General features: G+C 34.9%; 1 protein-coding gene across 4 annotated transcripts; it reads left to right on the forward strand.

Annotated features, from left to right (window-relative positions):
* The first annotated feature begins 931 nt into the window (after window positions 1-931).
* LOC131152800 (tRNA wybutosine-synthesizing protein 2/3/4-like) lies at window positions 932-23,134 on the forward strand. 4 transcript variants are annotated; one of them, XR_009136109.1, is made up of 11 exons: window positions 953-1,784; window positions 3,603-4,002; window positions 5,000-6,193; window positions 6,376-6,505; window positions 10,189-10,424; window positions 13,309-13,444; window positions 13,971-14,047; window positions 14,167-14,273; window positions 14,393-14,528; window positions 22,606-22,678; window positions 22,929-23,134. XR_009136109.1 is itself a non-coding variant. In XM_058104667.1 (10 exons), the coding sequence occupies exons 1-9, from the start codon at window positions 1,028-1,030 to the stop codon at window positions 14,497-14,499; spliced, it is 3,144 nt and encodes a 1,047-aa protein (XP_057960650.1). In that variant the 5' UTR covers window positions 932-1,027; the 3' UTR covers window positions 14,500-14,528; window positions 22,606-22,827. The 4 variants fall into 4 exon arrangements, 2 of the variants coding, with proteins under 2 accessions (XP_057960650.1, XP_057960651.1); XM_058104667.1 differs by lacking the exon at window positions 22,929-23,134 and having other exon boundaries at window positions 932-1,784; window positions 22,606-22,827; XR_009136110.1 differs by lacking the exons at window positions 13,309-13,444; window positions 22,606-22,678; window positions 22,929-23,134 and having other exon boundaries at window positions 14,393-14,423.
* Window positions 23,135-24,991: the final 1,857 nt, after the last annotated feature.

The raw sequence follows: 24,991 nt of genomic DNA on the forward strand, positions 1-24,991 counted from the left end.
GGTAATTTTGGAAAAAATAGTTTTCTTTATGGAAGGAGGAAGAGAAATGGAAGAAGAAAGTCGAGTAGGTATAATTTCTAAACTCTATGAATGAGAATCCATGGTTTTCAAGTTTTCCCCTTTGAACTAATTAAATAACATAACCTTTATTCATAGGACATTCAAATTAAATAATTTTTTAATTTTTTTTTCAAATAATTATAAAAGCTTAACTTTTTTTTTTTTTTTTTTTTCTAATTTTCTAAATTTGTATGGAAAAATTGGAAATAATATTTTTGTTCTTTTTTAGATTTCTGATTTCTTACTCTATTTTGGGACCACAGAAAATTTGAATTTTTGTGAATAATAAAAAAAAGACAGTAAAATTTATTGAGTTTTTCTTTTGTAAATCTATAGAAATTTAAATGCAAATCACAAAAATTCATGATCCCGAAAATTATCTTTTATAATTTTTGAAATTAGAAAACTTAACTTTTTGCAATTATTTAAAAATTTATAAATAAAAAATGACAAAATATTTTACATACAAATCTTGAAAAATTCAATATAAATTAAAAATTTATAATTCTTTAAAAATTAATGATAAATGATAAGAAAATTTATACAAACAAATTTTAATTTACTACACATATGGTGATTTGAATATCATATAGAGGAAACAATTGTTATATGATTGAAAAATTATATTACATAGTAGAAATAATTGATAAATTATAACAATTATTCTATTTCAAATAGTAACAACATAATTCTTATTTCAGTCTTATTTGAACCTAATAAAAAATTATATTTTTTAATTTAATTTGTTTCATTTTTTAAATTGCAAGCCAAAATCATTTCAGGACAATTAATTTTTTTTTGCGGTTAATAATTTTGTGAAAAATCAAAATAGACAACACTATTTTTACGAGTTAACATGGATCGAGTTTTCACTTCCAAGCCCATAAAAATTTTGAAGGCCCATCCCTCCCGGTCCATTCCATAAACCCTCCTCTTCCTCCCCCTTCGCGCTCTGCTCTGAACATCAATGGAGTTTGAGGAGAGGAAGGCGTTGGCATTAGCCGCCATGGGCGCGGCAGAGAGCGATAAATCGCCCAAAGGCACGCTAGACACACCCATCATACCAATCCTCAACACCCTCAACTCACACCCCTCCTTCTTCACCACCAGCTCATGCTCTGGCCGCATCTCCATCCTCTCTCAACCCGCCATACCCACCACCAAGTCGAAGAAAGCCAAAGGGGGCTTCTGGCTGTTCATAACCCACGACCCTGCCGACCCCGACTTGGTCACCGACCTCCTCTTCCCGGCCGAGTCGACTCAGCCCTCCGCTCAGCACAGCGACCTCGTCTTCAGGTTCGAGCCCTTCATCGTCGCCGTCGAGTGCAGAGATGTAGGCTCAGCTCAATCGCTCGTTTCTACAGCTATTTCTTGTGGGTTCAGGGAATCGGGTATTACAAGTGCGCACAAGCGCGTGATTGTAGCGATTCGCTGTTCTATACGCCTGGAGGTGCCGTTGGGGGACACTTGTCGGATGATGGTTTCTCCGGAGTATGTCCGGTACCTTGTTGGGATCGCCAATGAGAAGATGGAGGCGAATCGGCGGAGAACTGAGGGGTTCCTTCAAGCGCTTCGGCGCAATGGGTTTGTGGGTAATGAAGTTTTTTCGAATACTGCAGCAGAAGATGATAAGAATGGCTCAGTCTGCAGCGAGGGTCATGCTTGTAGTGATAGTCAAGATCAGGATAGTAATTTGCCGAGAACAGATACTGACACCCATTTTGGTAATTTGATCAGTGATGGAGTTATGATGTGAATATGGACAGCTATACCCATTTTAATTATGTGTTGTTTCTAATTGCATAAACTGTGGTTTTAGAGGATAATCTTATTTTGACTGTTTAGAAAAGTGGATAATGTGTGAGGTTTTGATAAGTTGGTTTTGAACAAACAACTTTATTAGAAATTGAAGAATTGTACCCCCATCCAATCTGGTTCATTGTTTATGTATTGACTGCCATGACTGATTTTTAATGGCCATCTTGAAGTACTGAGCACCAGTCCAAAAAATTATACTTTGCCACAATAATGCTGGGAAATGGATTTAATGATATCTTACCAGTGTTGTGTGTGACCATGTTTCTGTCTGATGGTTTGATACAGTTATCAATTATTTATAGTTGCACATTTGAATTTTTGTGTGAAGTTAGAAAGACTTTATCTGAATACTTAACAGTGTAAGAACCTGTCTGTTGTATGCAAATAGTTTGTCTTAATGTCAGTGTGACTGTGAACACAAGGCTTCTGGTGAAAATCCCATCAAAGCAGCTTAGACATTGGACATAGGGAGTTCAAACTTCAAAGTGGAAAGAGCCATTAATCTGATAAAGATACATGTTCAACTTTTGCAGGGTGGTGGTTCCTCATATTGATGCAGTACACTCATGTATTCAAACTGTATGCTCTATACATCTTAATGAGAGCTTTACAAGGCCTGCATACCTTGAGTCAGACAGTTGCCTCTGGACTCTTGGATGAACTATTCATTGCGCTAAGTATCTAAATATTAAGTGGCTAAAAGTTATAGATGCTCAGTAGGGCTTTGGTGGAAAAATAATCTTCTTTATAAGTTGATGAAAGTCTTTTACAAAATTTTAGAAATTGTTGACACTATTTTATGCACTCTACTCCACTTTATACATAGATATTGAACTGCAAACAGTTTATATCTTGTGGAGGTCAAGTACATGTCACTATGTCAGAAGCTCATACTAAAAATGATGAAAAGCTGTATTCTCAATGGACAATATCTATGGACTGCAATTCAACATTTCCTTACTACGAAAAATTATTTATGTACTTTTATTCTCCTCAATACTCTGAAATTTTTGTAATATTGAAAGCATGCTGAATTTATTCTTTCTTGAGAACTGTCATATACAGCTTGATTTCTCTAAAAGGTTACACCGCAGCAAGCTCCCTGATGTCAGTTTCTTGCATCCAATGAAATGTTTAAAATATTTTTATTTTATTTTCTTATTGCTGTTATACAACAGCTAGCTGCATTATCTGTTAATTTTTGTGCATCCAATATGATGTTTAAATATATCTATTTGTTTATTTTTTTGGTTTTATTTTTGCTGTTATTATGAGTATTATCTGTTCGACTTGAACTTTGCTTTTAAGAGCACATGATTGCATATATTAATATATTACTGTATTCTGGTTAAGCATGATTCTTTTTCTCTCATATGCATGCTCTTTCCATCTTTTGAATTATTTATAACTCGGAAAACTGGGGTAGATCGTAGTGTCAGTTTTGTATTTATTTGGCAAGTGAATTTTTACATAACTTTGGTACAAGAGCAAAGAACCCAAAAACCTGTTTTTGATTATAAAGAGCAGCTGAACTTGACATGCATTGATGAGTATATATTTAATTATTAGGATTTATACACTAGCACAGGGCCATTATATCTTTTATCGTGTGTGCATGTGTTTGGATAGGCTGAGTGGTACTGTTACCTACTAATATATGTTTGGTTGCAGGACCCATTTCCTTCTAATGTGACAGCAAGTTTGAATCTTTGAATCATTGGCAGGGTCATCTGAATTTCCTGGTTGTAACCTATCTGTCGCTCCAATGGCAATTGCTGGTCAACCTTTGGAGAAGCTTTTTCTTTGGGGTCATTCAGCCTGTACATTGTATAACACAAGTGACAGCAAAATTTTAGTATTTGGTGGTTTTGGAGGCATGGGAAGGCATACAAGAAGAAATGACTCTTTACTGCTTGATCCAATCTCTGGTAAATTAAAATCACTTGACACTGAGGACAGTCCATCTCCACGCCTGGGTCATACGTCTTCTTTGGTTGGACATTCTATGTTTGTTATTGGAGGCAGGGCAGATCCCACAAAAATTTTGAATGATGTGTGGGCTTTCACGATAGCTGAGAATAAGTGGAAATTGTTGAAGTGCACTGGTTGTTTTTTCCCTCCAAGGTGATGTCTTTGGCACATTTGTGCTTCTTTTGCTGTTTAGCCACTTTTAGTTCTTTGTGTTTTAACATTGTGGTCTTTAAGTACTTCTCAGGGCAAAAAAGTTCAGGCTCTGAATGAAATTTGCCTCAAGAACGTTTCTTATAACCTGTGTTTTATATCTGCTGCTGGGATATTCATTCATGATTTAATTGACAAAACAACACCAACTTAGAAATAGGATACATCATTTTACTTGAGCTTAGCTAATTTTTTTAGCCATCTGTCACAAAAATTTTCACATTGTGTTTGTGAGGAGGGAGTTCGGGCCATTGATTTGGAGTCGTGTGAATTTGAGACAAAATGTGATAGAAAATTGTACTTAGTTTTGTTGAGTTCCACACAAATCTAAGTTCAACCCTCTAACTCTGTGCTTCCATATATAGTATTAGTATTACCATGTTTGCTAAAATCCACTTAAATATTGAATTTATTTATTTATTTTTGATGCCTTAAGTAAATATAAGCTAATTTTATACAGGCAGCCGCTGCCATAGGTTCAAAGATTTGTGGCCATGAAGCACTTACAGGGGAAAAAAATGAGGCTTTGATGAAATTTGCCTCAATCATTACCTTTTTTATGTAGATTTTTTATATCTGCTACTGGGATATTCATTCACAATTTAATTGAAAAAACAATGATCAACTTAGAAATAGGATACATCGTTTCAGTTGAGCTTAGCTAGTTCCCTTTTTTAGCCGTCTTTATTATCTTTTATGATAAATTTTACATTGTGTTTGTGAGGATGGAGTTCAAGCCTCGGATTCTGAGTTGTGTAGATTTGGAGAAAATGTAATAGAAAGCTGTACTTGGTTTTGTTGAGTTCCACACAAGTCCAAGCCTCCACTGCCATTCTTCCAAATGTAGTATTAGTGTTACTGTGTTTGTTATAATTTCCTTAGAAGTATTAAATTTATTTCTTTTTTTCCCCTTAAGTAAATATATGCTACTTTTATGCAGGCATCGGCATGCAGCAGCAGCCATAGGTTCAAAGATTTATGTATTTGGCGGGCTTAACAATGATATAATCTCTTCATCCTTGCATGTCCTTGATACAGACGATTCGCAGTGGAGTGAGATATGCGTCCATGGGGAATGGCCTTCTGCTCGTCATTCTCACTCATTGGTGGCATATGGATCTCAATTATTTATGTTTGGAGGTTATAGCGGGGAAAAACCACTAGGAGACCTTTACAGTTTCAGCATTCAAACATGTTTATGGAAGAAGGAAAGGATGGTGGGGAAACCTCCACATGCAAGGTTCTCCCACTCAATGTTTACTTACAAAAATTATCTTGGCATTATTGGTGGTTGCCCTGTGAGACAACACTGTCAAGAATTAGCATTGTTTGATATGAGGTTACGTTTGTGGAAGCATCTGATACTCAACTCTATTGGTAAAGATCTATTTGTTCGTAGTACAGCCAATGTTGTTGGCGATGATCTTGTTGTAATTGGTGGTGGGGCATCTTGTTATGCATTCGGAACAAAGTTTAGTGAGCCAGTGAGGATCAACTTGCTTCCATTGATGACTTTTGATAACATTCTTATGCCTTCTGAAACTGGAGCAGAGCATGCTATTCAGTTTGAACAGGTTATGGAAACAAAAGCTGGTGACTTTCAACATCCACAAAATGGAGTTGCATTAAATTTAACCAAAGGCCCTAGCTTAAATATTGAAGCTGATCTGTCTTCCATGGATGTTGGACATAAGATGGTTGCTTCACAATGTGCGCTACAACTTGAGAGAAAATATGCAAAATTGGGGAAGGACATATTGAAGAAATTTGGATGGTTAGATCTTGGTAGGAAGGCATACTCACAGGAAGATGGAATGCATATTTGTTTTCCTGTAACTGAAGATTTTTGCAACATTTTCCCAGAAAATCAACATCAGATAGGAGATTCATTTGAAGGGCTGAATGATCCTCATTTGTTCAAACCATATATAAGAGGGGCGGTCTCATTAAACAACGTCTCATCTTTGACAGCTTTGAATCTTCTAATGGCCTGTGGTGCTTCTAAGATTGCAGATGAGGTTGTTGAAATTAGAAGAGCTCCCAAATCTCCATTACAAATAATGGGTGTAGCTGTGGCCTCTTTGATAAAGCGTAGAGGCCTATCAGAACAGCTCTTAAAGCAGCTACCCGCAAGGTTTGTTTTATAAATTTGTTTCTTTGCCAGTAACCTTCAGTGAGATGCAGATTTACTGCAGACAAAATTTTGCTTCTCTAACAAGAGTTCAGGTTTCCTGCTTCTTTTATATTCATGTTTGCAGTTTTTTTGTATGCTATAGTATGAAAAATGACTTAGATTGACATCTTTGGCTGCCTTAGATGGGAGAGACTTGGTGATATTGTTGTGCTTCCCGTGGCATGCTTCAAGGACCCGCAATGGGACTCAATAGGGGAGGAGCTTTGGCCCACTGTTGCCAAATCACTTAACACTTGTCGCCTTGCTCGCCAAGTAAGCTGCAAATTACATTTACTCAGGCATACTTGTTGCTTTATTTTTCATCCATTTAAAAAATCTTCTTTACGCTGATGTGCCTACCATTCCCCCCCCCCCCTTTTCCAATATGGTGCGCAGCCTACCCATTTGATACTCAGTTTCAGTCAGTAGATTTTTATAATAAGCTGGATTTAAAAATGGGTAGATCTTTGAACTGGTGCATTTTTGTTGATTTCAATTTATTTTGTTAGTTTGTTTGCTCTGTCTTTGAGGTTCTTGAACTTATTGCCGTGTTGGAACATGTTAGCATTCTTTTGCTCAAAGTTATAGGCATTAATGTGATAGATCCAAAGACGACCAAATAATATACTCGCTACCTCCATGGGCAATACATTACATGATATTTTAGTGGAGTATGCACCTATCCGGAGATGTATGGTGTACCCTACAACACTCAGAAATTGGCAAGGAAGTCTTATCCCCCCAAGCAACCTATATGGATGAGGGTGAGGCTGGGGCCTGAGATGCAATCTATTTATGGACAACGTTCACACTACATTAAATGGAACTACCCCTATCGATGATAAGTTTGTAGATTTTATCTCTTAGCTTATCACGAGAATACAAGATGATGATGCGCTTTCACGACTCAAATTCCGTTGAAGAGACCACTGTACACCTAATAAGATTTAGACAAGGTCCTCATCTGCACACTCCCCAAAGTCAGGTTAGTATAATGATTCATAGTTTGTAATGTTGTTGTTTTCTTGGGGTTTCTCATCTTTGGCTCGGGGTTAGGGTGTGCTGAGTACAATGGGCACCTATGTGTATATTAGCATTGCAATGATGACACTCAATGAGGGGGTCAAGTGGTCGAACATGACAGGAGTTGATCCTCTATCCCTTAGAAGAGGAGGGACATTGGATGACACTTTGACTTGCTAGCGTAGGTCAAGGATTAGGGTTGTAAGATTTGTTGGGCTAACGGGATCAGGTGGAGCCTCCTATCAAAGGTCACCAATCTAGGCTGACCCGTGATTCCAGCCTGGGGAATGACTCTCTTTTGCATTGAAGTCCTATGATATCTCCGATTCTCTGTAGCTCCAATGTCTTATGAATTATGAAAGGCCTCCCTCTAAAAGTTCAAGAAAACCTCTTGCTTCAATTCATTCCTTAACCCACTAGAAACTTGGACAGATTGTTCATGGAGTCATTAGAATAGTCGCAAAGCAGCATCATCCTCGAAATGAGCCATGTAATCAGTGACACTGATGGTGACCTGCTTAAGATTATATCATCGGTCTAGTAACCATCTCCTATGGTATGCAGGGACATACTTATACACAATTTAATCCTCTTAGTTCACATTGAACTTGTGGTGCTTGTACGCTCTAAGCCACAATGAATTGTTTGCTAATATTGCTTAGCAGAGCTAGTAAGTTTCATCTTGGTGAACCAAATTTGGGATGCATTAGTCATGCCATACCACTAAGTGTCCTCTTAACTCTTGTAGCCAACCTAAGAATTTGGAAGAGTCTAGCCTGCATCATAGGAAGGCACATCAAATTTAACATTCTTTGAAATGTCATCATTACATGCATACCTAGGTTGAAACTGAGCATAAGCCATTGGTTGACATCTAACAATCCCACCTAGTCCATTGAGAATTTGGATGCTTATGTTGTGGACAAAAGGGTGAGGAGCTGCATCTACGTGCATCATCATAATGAAGGTTGTCTCCAATAGTCCAATGGAGTCTATTATCATATCCTTAGGAGAGACTCTAGGTGTAGTAACCGCAGGTGGAGGAGCAACTGATTGATACCTATGTTCTGTGACATGGCAACGAAGGTTGCCTAGTGCAAGCTCCTGCGTGTGTTGCATCTGTGGAGAATTGGGGTAAAGACTTGACTATACTTAGCAGTCATAAGGACTCAACTAGAGTGGAGAGTACCTTGGGTTGACACAAAGATCTGGTATCCTACGATTCTACCTGGGCCACGTTGATAGATTGTTTCCCTAAACACTTTTCATGCAAGGTAAGTTGTTGTTCTATTTGTTGACTGAACAAAGTTTCCATGTTAGTGTGGAGAGTAGCCTTTCTTGAGTTGGTTAACCAAGTCATGGATTTGGATTATGGTTTTTTAATAATGATAATTGTTAATTTTAGTTGTGTAGATTTCTTTTTCGATGGTAGCATGAGCTTCTTTCAAGTTTTTGATGGTCTTGAGGGGGGAAATGTAGATAAGTAGGTTAGATGTGCTGATATTAGACTCAAGGAAACTAAAAAAATTTGACAGTTCACAATTACTGTAGCTCATAGTAATAATGCAATTGAATGAGTGCTATTTGGGTCTGCGCAGTTGGTTAGGTGAAATTTGACAGTTCACAATTACTGGAGCTCATAGTAAGTATGCAAATAATGTAGAGAGGCACTATAGCTCATTCTATAAATTAACAATAAATTGAACATGAATGACTATTCTGAAAGCTGGAACTTGTACCTTTCCTGAAGTCTCAAAGTCTACCAATTGAATGTTTGTCACACTGGAGATGGTAGGGCTGACAAGCAGCAAAATTTCAATAATTACCTTGGAAACTGTCAATGAGTTTGACAGAAAACAGAGGCCGGAAGTTTGAGAAGAGAGCGTAATTTCATGAATGAGAAAATGTCAAAGGATTAGTAAATGTTGTCTGAGTGATGAGAGTTTTTGTTTTTTGGCAATATTTTTGCTTAAGATCTCTCTCTCTGCTCTGTTCTGCTCTGAATTTTTTTTCCCTGAAGACTGAACTGGATCAAATGGCATTAAAGTTGTGTCAGCCCTGACTTGTGTGCGACCTGAGTTGCCCTATTCGACACGTTGGGTTCGGTTTGGTCTGATGTGGGTGGATCAGGTTATAGTAAAAGCTGGTTGGGCTTATGCAGTTTTGGGCTGAGCTTTGTTGTTCTTTGCCGGAAAAGGAATAAGGTTAAATGAAGAGAAATAGGAGGATGGGGCCTTATGTGGGTTAGGGATTTGGGAACTCCTCGTGTTTGATGGCACACACAGGCAGACAATGATGGACCCATGAATACGTGATGTTGGAGATGTGCAGCATGCAGCTTGTAATGTTGCAATCATTACCCATGAAGCTATGATGATGATGGTGCTCTAGCCATGGCCTTCGATTGAAGCGAAAAGAGATACTGTGGATGATTTTGGAGTTATTCCTTAAGGAAGACATGCTAGTTGGGCTGGAAGTGGTGGATGGTGGTGAAGGACTGAAATGAGGCTCTGATACCGAATTGATGCAGTAATCAGCTAGAAAATGACAAAAGATAAAGAGAAAAATGAAGTTCACGGAAATTAAATGAGAAAAATAAAAAGAAAGGGAAAACTAAAGCAACCCTCAATTTAGGCCTTAATTCTTGAAATTCAAAAATCTGCCACTCATGGTTATGCACTAACCCTTGATATAGGCTTTCTCCTTATTCTAAATAAGCAAACAATCAAAATAATGCGAAGTCATATGAGGAAACAATCTCTAGGAGATAATATCAAATCCTATATGCAAACAATCTCTAAAATTAGGCCAGTGGGAGAGAAAGTCATATGACAATGCCTGCAAATTTCACTCCCCCAATGTTTCTGCTATTCTTATTATGGTGAATTGGTCTTCTTATGTATTTGGTTCATCAATTGGATGGCATTTTGTAGGGACGCGTTGCCCCAACTGGCACAAGGGACAGTACCTTGGAGATTCTTGTGGGGGATGGTGGCTGGGTTGATCATTGTGAAAATGGAATTCTTTATTCTTTTAATGCAACCAAGTGCATGTTCTCCTGGGGCAATCTTTCTGAGAAGATTCGCATGGGCCAGCTGGATTGTAGAGATGAAGTTATTGTGGACTTGTTTGCTGGTATTGGATATTTTGTTCTGCCATTCCTTGTCAGGTATTTTAATTCACATTTGGGGCTTACTGTTTCAAGTATGCTGAACTCTTCAACTATGTCTAGGATGTAGGATCTGGCATATTGTCTTTTCCTTTGTTCTGTATTTCTTGTTCTTGTATGTTTTTGAGAGAGGAGGATGTAGGATCTGGCATATTGTCTTTTCCTTTGTTCTGTATTTCTTGATCTTGTATGTTTTGGAGAGAGGGGTGCAGGAAATGTGAGCCTTCCTACTATGTCTAGAATGCAGGATCTGTATTATTATTATTATTTTTTCCCTTTTTCTTTCTATTGTGTATGTATATGTGGGATTGATGGCGAATGGTAACAATTTTCATTTTCATTGTTTTGAGATCTTAAGTCTTCTTTTCTTATTAACAATTTTTTTTAAAAGAAAAGAACAGTTTTTATTGAATAGAAGAGAGAGAAAAACAAAACAGTGCAAGTAAAGGATAATAAATCCCCTCCTCCCCTTCTCCTCCTCCCCCCCCCCCTCCCACCTCCCCAAAAAAAAAAAAAAGTTTAGAAAAGAAACTGATGATAAAGCCTTCCACCCTGCAGAAGCATTCTTTTAAAAGCTCCAGATGTAGCATTTCATGAGGCGGGAAAAGTTCTCTTATCACAAAGCAGACAATGGCAAATATTTTGATGCCAAATCACAGAAAAAACAGGAAAACTGTACAAATTCCTATCTTCCAGATCCTTCCAAAAGCCCCTCAAAGACGTGAGCTATCCAAAGAACCTGAGCAAATCCAATGCTCTCTAAACTACCCAAAAACCCAACTCCTGCCCACCAAGCAGTAGAATTGTAGAACAATGCAAGAAAAGATGAAAAGTAGATTCACCACTGCTTGGACACATTGAGCTGATGTAGAAAACCGCCTTATTTTCTAACTTGTAGATTGTTGGTGTTTGCTAAAGAATGCAAACAAAAAATCATAAGTCTTTACTTTGTTGTGTTCAATTTTTTTGCTGGCGAAATATTTACTGTGTATTTAGTTGATATATATATATATTTGTATTCCATTTTCAGTTTTTGAAGGGCTTGAGAAAAATGCCACCCTATTTTCTAATTTCCAACATTTGTATAGAAAATTCGAAAAACATGTATGTTTTTCACAAGTAAAATGTTTTCCACCTTACATGTATGTGTGTATTTATATATATCGATGTATTATTGTTCTACAGGTTCTTAGTATTGTTGGAAAATGTGGCACTTTTGTAATTTTTGAAAAATTGGAAATGAAACTAGCATTGTTTTCCACAAGTAAACAAGCCCTAAGTGGTGTTGCATATTCTGTAGGAATGTTCTATCAATATTTATTATCAATATATATCCTATGTAATATTTTTGGATAGAAAAAGAAATTTATTAGGAAAAGGAGAAGCACAGGAGCTAGAGAACAAGATGCCCAACAAATTACGAAAGATAAAAAAAATTACAAGAGAGCCACAATCTCTTTGCATATCAGTCAAAGAAACATTGGGAAAAAAAATCCTATAATGTTAAGGTCCAAAGAGTAGTTAGAAAAACCTCTATCCATAGCAAATGAGAATGTATGACTTGATCTTTGAAGATTCTAGCATTCCTCCCTGTGGACTATGGATTGAGCCAGATAACTTGCATCCATGAAATCCAAAGAATGGCTTTCCAAGCACAACCTTTTAACAGTCTTTTCCTTTTTTATTTTTCCCCAAAGCCCCCAAACTTCACTAACAAAAGAAAAAAAATCATGGACTGCCTGAGTAGTTGCCAGTGTCTAACTGGCAAACGAATCAAGCTTGCATCTAAGTTGCCTACCTACTGGGAAATGAAGGATCTAGTGTTCATTTGTCTTATTAGAAACAAAGCACATTGCACGAATTTGTGGATGAGTTGCTCTATTAGTTCTCCTCACATGCAACAAGTCATTAGTATTGATTCCGTTAAGAAACTGAAGTTGTGATGAATACCTTACATCTTGGGGAGAACCTTATACATAATTGAGTTAGTTGAAAATGCATGAAGATAAATATGGCACGGCATTGGGGATTGCTTCCCTCATTTGTTTCTTTAGAAGAAGCGAAGAAGAAATATATAAGCACGAAGGGAAACAATACAGCCAATACTTCCACAATACAAAAATCAGAATCTCCCAATTCCCAGTCTCCTTACACCCAAAATTCTACATTTTACACCCTCTGCAATGCAAAAAACAATAGCATCCCTATTAGTATCTTTGCTTTCAAAATTCCTTTTGATTCTGCTCCACCAAATGTGCTAGACACTTGCAGCAAAAGTAATGAAAAAAAATCAGCTTGAGGCCTGAGGGCCTGAATTAAGGTTGCTGAGCCTTTCCATTTCCACCTCCCAGATCACAGTCGGATTAGGGATATGATTGTCTCAACTCTTATGTCACATTTTTTTCTTTAACTTCTTATCATATCCTTAATTTTTTTTTTTTCTCTTGATCCTTTTGGATGCCATGATTTGAATCTATTTGAATTGATAAAAAAACACTTGTGAAATTAGATTTGCTCAAAATCTGAAGGAATTTTGGGCATAAGTAGTGGCAGATTTGTAATAACCCTGTTATTTAAACTCCAATATTCAAAATTAAAAATCCAAATCCATGAATCCAAATGCATGTTCATACTTTTGGAAGCTTTCTTGAATATGTTACTTGGCCAGGTGCTACTGCCAGGTTTGATCCATCCCGTGAGTGGTTGCTTTGCTCACCCATTCTGTTTGTTTACTGTTATATTTGCAGTGCCTTTGCTTGATCATTCTTACACGTATTGTTTACCAGATTCGTCTTTCTGCTTTTGATCTCATCTTTTGTAGTTCTCTCTCTCTCTCTCTCTCTCTCCCCCCTTTCCGATTCTAACAATAATGTTGGTTGACCAGGGCCAAGGCTAAACTCGTTTATGCTTGTGAGTGGAATCCACATGCTGTTGAGGCACTCCAACATAATCTTCAAGCCAATTCTGTGTCTGATCGTTGCATCATACTTGAAGGAGATAACCGGATTTTGGCTCCTAAAGTACATGCTTACTCTAATTTTCTTTCCTCTTTTTATTTTTTATTTTTTTGGTATAGAATATTTATTTATTTATTATTTTTCTACCGTAATCCTGGAAAATCTAATGTTTAGAATGTTTAGGAGTAATTGAAATCATAGGAACCAAATCCATCATGTTTTTTAGAGTTCTTCCAGATTAATAAAAATCAATTTCAAACGAGTAGGTGCACCATCTGAGAGGCAACAGCTAAAATGCTGATTCACAATCTGCATGAGGGGTCAGGGCTGGTCAATGGGTGCTTTGATAGAGCGCTTATATAATTATTTGATCTAGCTGGATTACCCCTTAGTTTTGTGTTTCTTTGTTTGTTTGTTATTTTTATTTTTATTTTTATTTAAAAAGCCGTAGTTTTGTTAATGCATCGATTGGCTTTTTTAAATCAAATTGGAACCTAGTATGATACTATGATGATAGCACATGATTTATTGATTTATTCAAAGAGTAAGCTGGCTTGGTATTGATTCCTTTCGATATTGTTTCTATCAGGGAGTTGCTGATCGGGTTTGTCTTGGCCTCCTTCCAACAAGTGAGGGCAGCTGGGTTACTGCTGTAAGGGCTTTAAGGTCTGTCATCCTGAGTGTCACATCAATTTTTTAACACACACACACACTCTTATATATACTTCCTTTTGATACTTTGTGTGTATATGCACATGTTTTCAATGGGAATACTGATAATGCAGGGCTGAAGGTGGAATATTGCATTTACATGGGAATGTGAAGGACTTGGAGGAGGTTTTGTGGACTGACCATATATCAAAATCTATACATGAAATTGCTAAATCTGAAGGTGCATTTTCACCATTCTTTACTTTGGGCATGTTGCATTCTGAACACATCCAAAAATCAAATCTGAGTTGTGGGAAAACCTGACATTGAGTACTTTGTCAAAATTGTTGGTATGTGCAGGTTACTGTTGGGAAATTTCAATAGATCATGTTGAGAGAGTGAAATGGTATGCTCCCCACATCCATCATCTTGTGGCAGATGTGAGATGTAGACAGATTCAGAGATAACATTAAGTTGAAACAGCGGCTTATTAGAGGTAAAAAATTGAGTTTTCAGGTTGAGAAACGTATAGATGTGGGCCTCTATATTTTTATGTCTGCTGCAAATCTGGCATACCTGATTGCAAATTTGGCTTCCAGGGCTGGCTTTACTGAGGGTTCTAGCTTGTTTACAAATGGCTAGAACCAAGGAGTGCCATTTAATAGTACCAAAAAATTTTGGGTGGCTTGGTTAAGGATCCAAAAAACTTGTGCCTATCTGAAAATGAGAATAACTTATATTATGCAGATTCTGTGCTCGTGCATATTTTGTGCTTAAAAATACCATTTGAAAATGCAATATGCAAAAACTTCCCAACTTCCTCTAACCTCTTCCCAATCCTTGACGGTAACCAAAAAATGCTGAAATATTATTTTCTGAGGCTGTAAAATACTAGGGAATATATCCATGCTATATAGAATGTACTATAAAATATTAAATATGTATGCTAAATATTTTATATATTGCTTATACAATCCAAAATATTGAAATAGCAGAAGTTCAACTGGGTTGTAAGTGGGTTGATTCATTAAGTCATGCAAATACTTTGAGCTTGATTTAAACTCAAATTAATATGAGCAGGGTTGAGCTATCCAGTGAGTTGAATTTGAGTTACTGATGGGTTGATTTATTTGAACTTTTCTGATCCAATATATCACTGTAGTGGGTGATAAATTCAGTGCAGATACAAATGTTTGTACCAGGTGTTTAATCTAGACATTATGAGAAAACAAACACTAATAATAAGAATTACACTAGTAATAATATATATAAGAGAAAAAAAAAATAGAATTTGTACTAATAAGCTTAATAGTACATATTGGGTTGAATATTTCAAAAGTAGGAGTTGCCCTATTCTTCCCCCCACCCCCCCTTTTTTATATTTTTCATTAGAGATTTATTATCTTTGAGCTAGACACCGAGAGGTAGTCATTTCATATAGATGCTATCAATACTTAAGTTTTGGATCCTAAACTTTCAATATAAAAGTCTCAAACTTTAATAGTGGGATGTCCTACAATTCGTATAGATTACAAGGAACATCTTGACCTATTTCAATTAGATCTCTTCGTGCATATTATCAATTAATTAATTATATACTTGCACGTATAAAGGATAAATCTTTAAAATTTTTTGATGTAGACATGAATATATCACACTGTTGATTAGTTTTTGAAGTTTCACCTATTTGCTCTTTCATTTCTAATATTTAAAGTTTGCATTTTATTTCTTTAATTTGTAACTAAATTGCAATTTGATCGCTAATTGCTAAATTATCTAACGCATGCTAATCCATATGACAAATGGAGTGACTTGAGCCGTGCAGTAATGCTAATCCACATGACAAATGGAGTGGTCTGCCTCATCCTCGGACCCTGAATATGTGTAGCTTTGTGCACTGGGCTGGCCTTTCTGGTTTAGAGGGATAAGAAAGTAGTTTAAGAGCTTTGGTCACAAATTCATTATGCGAACTAATGTTTAGTAGTGCCAATTTAACTTTGAAGGAGAGCTAATTAAATACTAAAAAGTAGAACATTATCAATTAGAGTGTGATTTGGGGCAAATCTCCACCCGAGATTGATAAGAAGAATTGTTACATGTCTCATAATCAATTTTGAGCACACAAATAAGGTATAGTATGCAAAAATTATAATAGTAGAAGTTAAAGAAGCATAATTAATGCTTAATTGCAAATCATGATAGTGTCTTTTTATGTAATTGACCAAGATCAAAGAAGGTATCTACACCAATGAAGAATTCTGGTAGAAAAGGAAATGCAATAGCAAATGAAATGTCTAGGATCCCTAATAATTTGAGCATAGCTGGTGGGTTGGATGCTGTTGGAGAGTACCTTTCACAAAATTCAAATTTAAGTTTTGAGATTATGCTTGCAAATGCAAACTTAATGAAAACTGCAGACAGGTCATGATATATCATGAGTGATGACGCTGCTCATAAATTGCTTTGGAATGAAGGTTGGGGGGAGAAGAGACTTTTATGGGTCTTATATGAGCCACTGATTGATGCATGCTTTTATATTTTATATTTATATCGATTAGGGTAAAATTTAGTAACACCCTTTGCGTTTTTCAAATATGACACTTCACTTCCTGTTTGGTTTCACTGTAAAAAATTAGAGAAATGAAAATAAAAAACTAGAAATAAAAATTAAAAACTAGAAACTAGTAAGCTGTTTGGTTAATACTTATAAAGCTAATACAAATTAAAAACTTAATTAAAAAAAATGCTCATTTTCATCTTTAAATAAAATAATATTTAAAAATATGATTAAAATAATAAAATTACATTTAAGACACATTAAAAAATTATTATAATAAATAAAATTTATTATAATTATTTTAATTAATTATTATATTTTTAAAATTTAATTTATAATAAATATTTTTTTGGATATGACAATTGAAAATGGTGAAGGTATTTTGTAATTGGCTTTATTTTTATTTTTTAAAATTTATGTATATTTTTCTTTTAATTATAGTTAAATTTATATGACCATTTAATTTTAATTTAAAAGTGTATAAAGTGAGTAATTTAATATAAAAAACTATTTCTAGATATTAAAATTTCTAGTAAGAGGTTGTCAAAATAACTGAAAACCATAAAATCTGGTATTTTAATTTTTTGGTAAACAATTGAAAATTGGCAACAAAAATAAAAATAGATAACATAAACAAACTTGTTTTTATAATTTGTTTTTTTACTGTGGAGAAATAGGAACACAAGAACAATAATGCCAAACAAGCCCTTAGTTTTCAAAAATTATTAAAAAACTCCTTGAATTTTAATTTAATTGACAAAATGAACCTTTCATTAGTTCAGTGTTAGTCAATTGTTAAATATATGTGAAAATTAGATTTTACTCATAATAAAATAATATTTTAAAATGATATTAATTTAATAAATTAAATTGAGAAAATTGATTAGTATAATGTTCTGATAAGTGAATTATAGACTTAACTAATTCTCGAATTGACTAGGCTTGCTGATCTAATTGTGTTGGATTAAGCAAATAACATCAACATAATAATTTTTTTAATTCATTTTTTACAAAAAGTATATGAAAAATTTAAAAATATTAATAAATAATAAGCAATAAAAGACCTCGTAATTATAGTGGTACAAAATCTTGTTAATGTAAATTTTTAAAAAACTTAAGCATTGAACACTTCATAAAACAAATAAAACATAGTTTAATATTTTTAAATTCAAAATAACCTATCAAATATAATGTTGAAAAAATCGTAAACTAAAATTTTACTACGCAAAATTTTTTTGGGTAGTTTTTGAAAGTACTCAAGAATCAGAAACATTATATTTGAAAAATTTAGGGGTTGTTGAATTTTGCCTTATTCATTAATTACTTAAGAGAGAATTATGGAAAAACATTCATATTCATGTGCCTTGTGATTGATTTCTTGTGTAGTAAAAGATTTTTCGGCTCATGGTTTCCTAAATGTTGGGTAAGAGTGTTCTCTTTTTTATTGTTCAACTTGGTGGTGATTTTACAGTGTCACTATTAGTTTTGCCCTATTTCTATAAATTGAATGCTTTAAATAGATAGTTTTAAAGAAAGTAACAAGTTCTTATTAGTAACACTTGCATGATTCGTTAATATTATTTAGCTTTAACAACGATTTAAAAAAAATTGTGATTCCATAATAAAATTATGAGATTAAAAATCACTAACGCATGTAATTAATGTTTGATTGCAAATTATAATAATATTTGATTGTGTAATTGACCAAAACAAAAGAACATATCTGCATCATATAATTGTATGGGTACGTGTGAGAATGTGGTGTAATTGTATTGTTATATGAGGGTGTTTTGAGATTTTCATGTAAGACTATAAATACATATTATAAACGAGGGTTGAAAGCGTATCACTTTTTTTTTTAATAATGTAGTAGAAATTACACAAGGGTTCCATGGATGTAGATACACTACCAAACCATGCATATGTATCATGTTCTTCTTTTCTCTTGATTTTTCCCTATTGTTGTGTGTATGCATAATCTTTTCTTTTATTTTCCTTGTTAGTAATGGGAGAGTTTATGCACAAGCTTGATATGCATAGTTGAGCAAAAACTTGATCTAAAAGCTTAAGTTTATTGGGTCTTGAATCCAACCATTTAATGTGGGACATACTTATAAGTGAAATTCTCAGCAATCTCCTTATCACTTGCAAGTTCCAATTACTATCCTTTGAATAAAAGTCATCATTTTTCATGCAACCAACTAGGAGCCATTACGCGTTTACGTTCATAGGAACATGTGCATGAACTCTTGAATTAATTTGAACTCACCCCCTTGGGTATCAATTGTCTCCCTTGTGGGAGCAAGCCAGTTCTTCGAAAATTATTCAAGTGCGCTTTACCCCCGCAATTTAGGCATCTCAAATTGCATTCCACATGCCTTCGAACTAATTTTACCTCTCATGTCTTAACCCTATTTAGATCCATCTATCGAGTTTAAATGATCCTTATTGATCTCGTCACACACTTGGTCCTCTAACTGCTAACACGTTAGGAAAATTAGATTCATACTTGTACTTTATAATGTTTGTTTTCCTAGAGTTATAGATGAGCACCAATTTGACCTAAAAACTTAACCCAATTAAATTATTCCTGACAGACTAAAAGGGAAAATACAATAGTCCTCAAAGTGGCAAAAATCAAAATTTCAAGTTTACTCTTTATAAAGTAGTCATTTAAAATTTAAATTACTCATGTGTCCCACAATTGAATTCTCAATGAATACTTTTATACAAAAATATCTTGCATTAAGATTTATTATTTCTTAGCTTTCCGTACATCTTCTAGCTAGATGTGACCTTACAACTTTGCCTTCAATTTCATCTATTATATTAGGAAGTGTCTATTCATCTTCTTGCATTTATTGTGGGAGTGCAAGCATCATTGAGTATTGGTCTTCTAGCGATATAGATGAATTTGATTCACGCTTTTAGGTCTATATATAGTTGTAGAAAGTTTCTATCTTGCTGGCATCTAGTGGAAGGCCAGTTATAAGCCCTCTATTAATCTTTCTTATCTATCAATTACCTTTAGTCTTGATCCATTCTATTAACCTCGTCACTCTCTCTCTCTCTCTCTCTACTCCTAAACCTTTTATCCCAATTCGTTGCCATGCTCTTGAACTGCTTGAACTACTTCGTCAGTCATGCTAAACTCGTCGTTATGGAGTCCACCTTCTGCTCATCTCATAACAATTCCTCATTAAAGTAGTTCTCGTGCTTGCGAATCCATTCTTTCTAGCTTTCCTTAACAAAACTGCACCTACACAATGCCCCTTCATCGCCACAACCTGTGCTCAAGATCCTCAATAGGTTCGTGACACCTTCCTCCTTGTGCTAATCAAGATCAATGACCGCTAGGCGCCAGTATAGTCACTTTCCTTTGCACAAATGGAACAAGTGCGTTAAGACCATTTTGCCTCATTCTTCTGGCCCATCCCCCGATCTCTAGTTCAGGCACAAGAGTCTTAGGATGATGGTTGATGGCGTTTTTGTCACCAATTGAGTCTTTGGTGGTGATTGAGGATTGACTACCCACCAATACGCCAGTCATGATTTTATTGGTTTGGCTCTTTAGAATGTGTTGCTTTGCTCCCTTTATTACAATGTTTTTGTTCTCTACTTGATTGGTACGAAATAGTTGAAAGTGAAAATGAAGGAGAAAAGTTGGATATTTGTAACTGTCATTGTAACTAAGCCTACTATTAGGTTCCAAATTTCAATTATTTTCTTGTATTTTTTTTGCCATGAAATACTTCGTGGGCTATATGAGATGGTAGACACTCGTGCTTTTAGTCGAAATACAAAGTATACGTGCTTTTATAGTACAAATATAGATTTTCTTACATTATTTACTTGGAACTATATAGTTTAGGGACATCCTATTTTTTCTTAGGGTAGGTACATTTCATTTTTCGTTAGAACTACCATGAATGGAGCTTCATTAAAGAAACTTGATATATATTAGCATTTCTTTTTTAAAATATATGAATATTGGACAATATAACAAAATAATAACAGTAATATAAAGCTCATATATGTTATTTACAAACAAATAATAACTATTTAATATTTGAATTGATCTGAATAAGTCTGGTAAATGACAATTTCACTATATTTCTTCCACCCAGATTTAATTAGACAAAATACGGTAGTTTTAAAAAATTTGATGATTATATGGGAATTGTATCGTGCTTTTGGTCTAAATATGGATAAAACTTGTGATTATTGAATTGCTTTATTTGATTTAGTTATATTGTTATTAATTCTCTATTTTGAAGGACTAGAAATTTATTTTCTAGTAATTTACTGATTTATGTGTTTTATGGTAATGAAGGTTTCTTGGTTAGTGCTTTGGAATAGATTTGGAGTTATTGTGAATGTTAATAAATATTGGAAATTATGTCTTCAAATTTAAAATCTAAATGTGGTAAACTTCATTGTTCCAAACTTGAGGGAGCACAAGAAGCTAAGCACAGATTGCAAATATAAGTTTTTGGTGCTTAAGATTGGTTCAAAAATATATACGGTAGATGCAATTTTAAGCCAAAACCTAAGAGTTAAATGTTTATTACATTGTTTATTATTGCATAATGGATTATTTCAAATGGTTTAAGAAGTTTAATTACCAATTACTTATCGGTTTTCTAGAATTGAATGGCATTTGACGAAAAGATCATATCTAAACTTTTACTCAACTAGGTTAAGTAAGATCAATTCATGGTAATTAACTCACTGAACCTAAGCTTCATCTATTGTTTGAAAGAGCGAAATGGGCTTTCATTCAATTTATTGGATCAATCCGTCAAGGGTGACAAAACCAATCAAGATGGATATTCTCATGAGAACTGATGCAGTAGAAGCATTGATAATTGAGAAATTGGTGTTAATATTAGTTCTTTTGATTCTTGTATTTTTTATTTCGTCCAATCAAAATAGCTTGTGACATTATGTATATTGTGATTCGAGTTTCTTCTTTAAATGCAAATATGCATATTCTGTGTTAGGCACAAATAATATCTAAGTACATGCAAAGTGTGATGAATGAAATGAAGCTACTTAGGCACCTTAAATAATGTTGGAATAATACTTTCTATAATATATTATTCTCATTTGAGAGGACTTTAAGGCCAAACATGCATAACAAAATTTACTGATTCAAAAAAAAAATAAAAAAAAAAAATTATGATTTTTTTTTCACTGATTTTATATGCATAGCCAAGGTAGAACTTAAAACATGACTTATTTGACCTATATGGGCCCATGCTTGAATTTAAGGCCCACCGTGGGCTTAAATTGAAGCCAACTATAGGCTTGGGATGTGTGCAAAGGCCCCTGACATGGTCTGAGCCTAAAAAAGTCAAACTTAGTCTTCAATTCCCACATCGCAAAGAGTCAAGAAGCCCCCAAAATGTGAAACCATCCACTTTGCTGCCATTGCAAGCAAGCATGCCAGGCTATGAATGCATGGCAAAAACACAGCACCTCAGACATTTTTACAGGATATATACAAAGCAAAACTACTAAAATTAAGAGGAGGACATGCCTGATTGAGGAGGAGAAGGACTAGCCCATTTTCATAACATTCATTTATTTTTAAAATCTCTCTCGATCTCTTCTACTCTCTGCTCAATAGCATTTCAATGTTCTAATGAATGTGTTTGCATGTTGTGTATAGTATTTGTCAACACATAGTCAATTTCTTAGCCTTGATCATTCTTGTGTCTGCATGTTCTGTATGGTATTTCAACACGGTCAATTTCTTAGCTTTGATCATTCTTGTGTGATTTTACAAAATCTTAAAAATGACCTGCTGAATGTTTGCTTAAATCTTTTCTTTGGTTTCTTGTGGGTCGAACTCCATAAAATCCTACTACGGAGAAACAAAAATGAGAGGAGTTTGGAAGTGCTCAATCTGTAGAATCTAGATATACTACAAGTGAGGGCAGCTGGGTTAATAATAACCTGTGTTTGACTTACTGAGATGTGTCTCACCCTTACTGTACGTAAATTTTTACAGGTCTTTCGAGTAACCGAAACTAGCGTCCTTGTGTCGGGAGCATAGTGACCGGTGTACTGTGAGTAGCGCTTGGGTAAGTGTTAGGACTTGTGTTTTGTGAATTGCCGTTTTGAGATATGTTGGGCACCCGGTTGTAAGCAGTTTGATAGAGCGTTATTTTCTGCTCTTATATAGAGTCTGGTATGGTGCCATTTATGTATAAAATGACCTTTTTTCGTTGCATATATTGTGTTGTAGTTGGATGTGTATAGGGTGCTTGGAAATTCCATGGGATCAGATTCTCATCCTTTATACTGTATCTTTGGATGTTTTATTGGATATAGGCACAGGTTAGGTTACATTCTCACTCTTGGGTCTCATTTCCGAGTTCGGGACATGGCATGCATCATTTTTGAGTAAGTGGCGACTAGAGAAGTTGGATAAGGCATGCATTCAAGTTGGGGGACCGGAGACCAGAAAATTAAAGCTTATTGAACTTATCCCACACACACCAATCAAAAAAGGAAAAAAAACAAGCAATGTATATTGATATTTATGATTTCAACGTGATCAATTAATTTGCGATCAGAAGAGTTGGAGGTCGTGGCATGCAACCAGCGAAAAAAGTATGTTGTAGCTTGCATCCCAACGCTTACGTACCAAAAAAAAAAAAAAAAAAAAGACGAAAAGAAAGAAAGGAACAAGGCTTGATTTTGCAATATTATCCCAACGTTTCCATTTATGAGGAGAAGAGTTGGAGGAGGCATGCATTGAGTTGGGACAACGAAAAGCATATTGAACTTTGTCTCCACACATACTGACTAAAGGAATATAATAATGCATGACCTTTCATTATCTTACATGGAGAGAGAGAGAGAGAGAGAGAGAGAGAGAGAGAGAGAGAGAGAGAGAGAGAGAGAGAGAGAGGATTGATACTCAACCATGAAAAGAGGTGAAGGATGGATTTCCTTTATTCAATAAATTTTGTTTAATTGCAGGGTTTTCATTTATTTCTGAGGTCATAGTGGGCCGTGGATCTTGCTTGGATTCTCCTCTTATATCATTATTACCTATTTCATAAAAATCATGCCAAGCTAGTTAGCAACTTTAATAATAATAATAATAATAATAAGTATTATATATATATATATATAAAGTATTGTATATATAAATATTTTCATCTCAATTTTTTCAACTCAACTAAAGGTTCATATTAACTTGTAATACGAAATAGGAGGTAATTTATGTCTATTCTTATCCTCCCTAATTAAAATCAAATGCAAAAAATCCAATACTATTTTCGTCTAAGTATTTGCTTGATCAGAACTTTTTGATTTTCAACTACAAATCATTCTTGATTTTGTAAATGACATCATCCTTAGCTAGGATGCATGTCAGAATTTCCTATTTTCCTGTATATTACGTCCAACATTGTCCAACTTATTTAATTTTGTGGAAGTACTTGTGAAGGAAGACTTTTAAGTAATGCATGATATTTCATTATGATCCCAATGTGATTCACAGAATAATTTTTTGACTGGAGGTGTTGGACAAGGCACGCATGCATTGTGGGTGTGGGAGGGGACCAGAATAGCATATTAAACGTTTCAATCATACTTGTGCAATTCGTTCTTGCTCAAATACCTTTGATTTGTGATCAAATTTGTGCCCACAAAAATCAAATAAAAATCCATCTTATCATAGATTGTTAAAATCGTCATCCGAAACATTCATACCCCTAGTTTAGGAGTACAATCTTCAAGCTTTTCAATTGGAAGATTTCTTTAAGGAGATCAAACATCAACACAAATCTATCTTCCGTTGAACTTCAAATTTGTCATTTGGAAGATCCACTACTGCATTATCTGAGATCGTACAAGCTCCTCCAACCCTTGAACTGATATATCTGCTTTTAAGGAGATCGAGTTTAATAAATTTTCATTAATTATTCATGGTAAATAATTCTGGTAATATTATACCAATTCTTTATTCAATACAAAAAATCAAATATCTAGACAAATTTTTCTTATTTTTTATTTTTAGGACACAAATTATGTCGTTGCACATGTGTGTGTGTGTGTGTGTGTGTGTGTGTACGAGAGAGAGAGAGAGAGAGAGAGAGAGAGAGAGAGAGAGAGAATCTTGATATAGCGACAATATCAAGCTTAGGAGACTGAGTGTTCCAACTATTACTTTTCCTTGAAAAGCCTTACGTATAAATTTAGGATCTTGATATAGCGACAATATGAGAATTACCACTACTGTGTACGTACAGTAGGGGTGAGAAAATCATGCTTCAATCTGTAGAATCTTGATATAGCGAGTTTCAATGGGAACATTAATAATGTAGGGCTGAGGGCAGGACATTGCATGTGCATGGGGAATGAGAAGGACTCGAAGGAGGTTT

Source organism: Malania oleifera, chromosome 4, assembly GCF_029873635.1.
Source record: "Malania oleifera isolate guangnan ecotype guangnan chromosome 4, ASM2987363v1, whole genome shotgun sequence".
Classification (NCBI taxonomy): Eukaryota; Viridiplantae; Streptophyta; class Magnoliopsida; order Santalales; family Ximeniaceae; genus Malania; species Malania oleifera.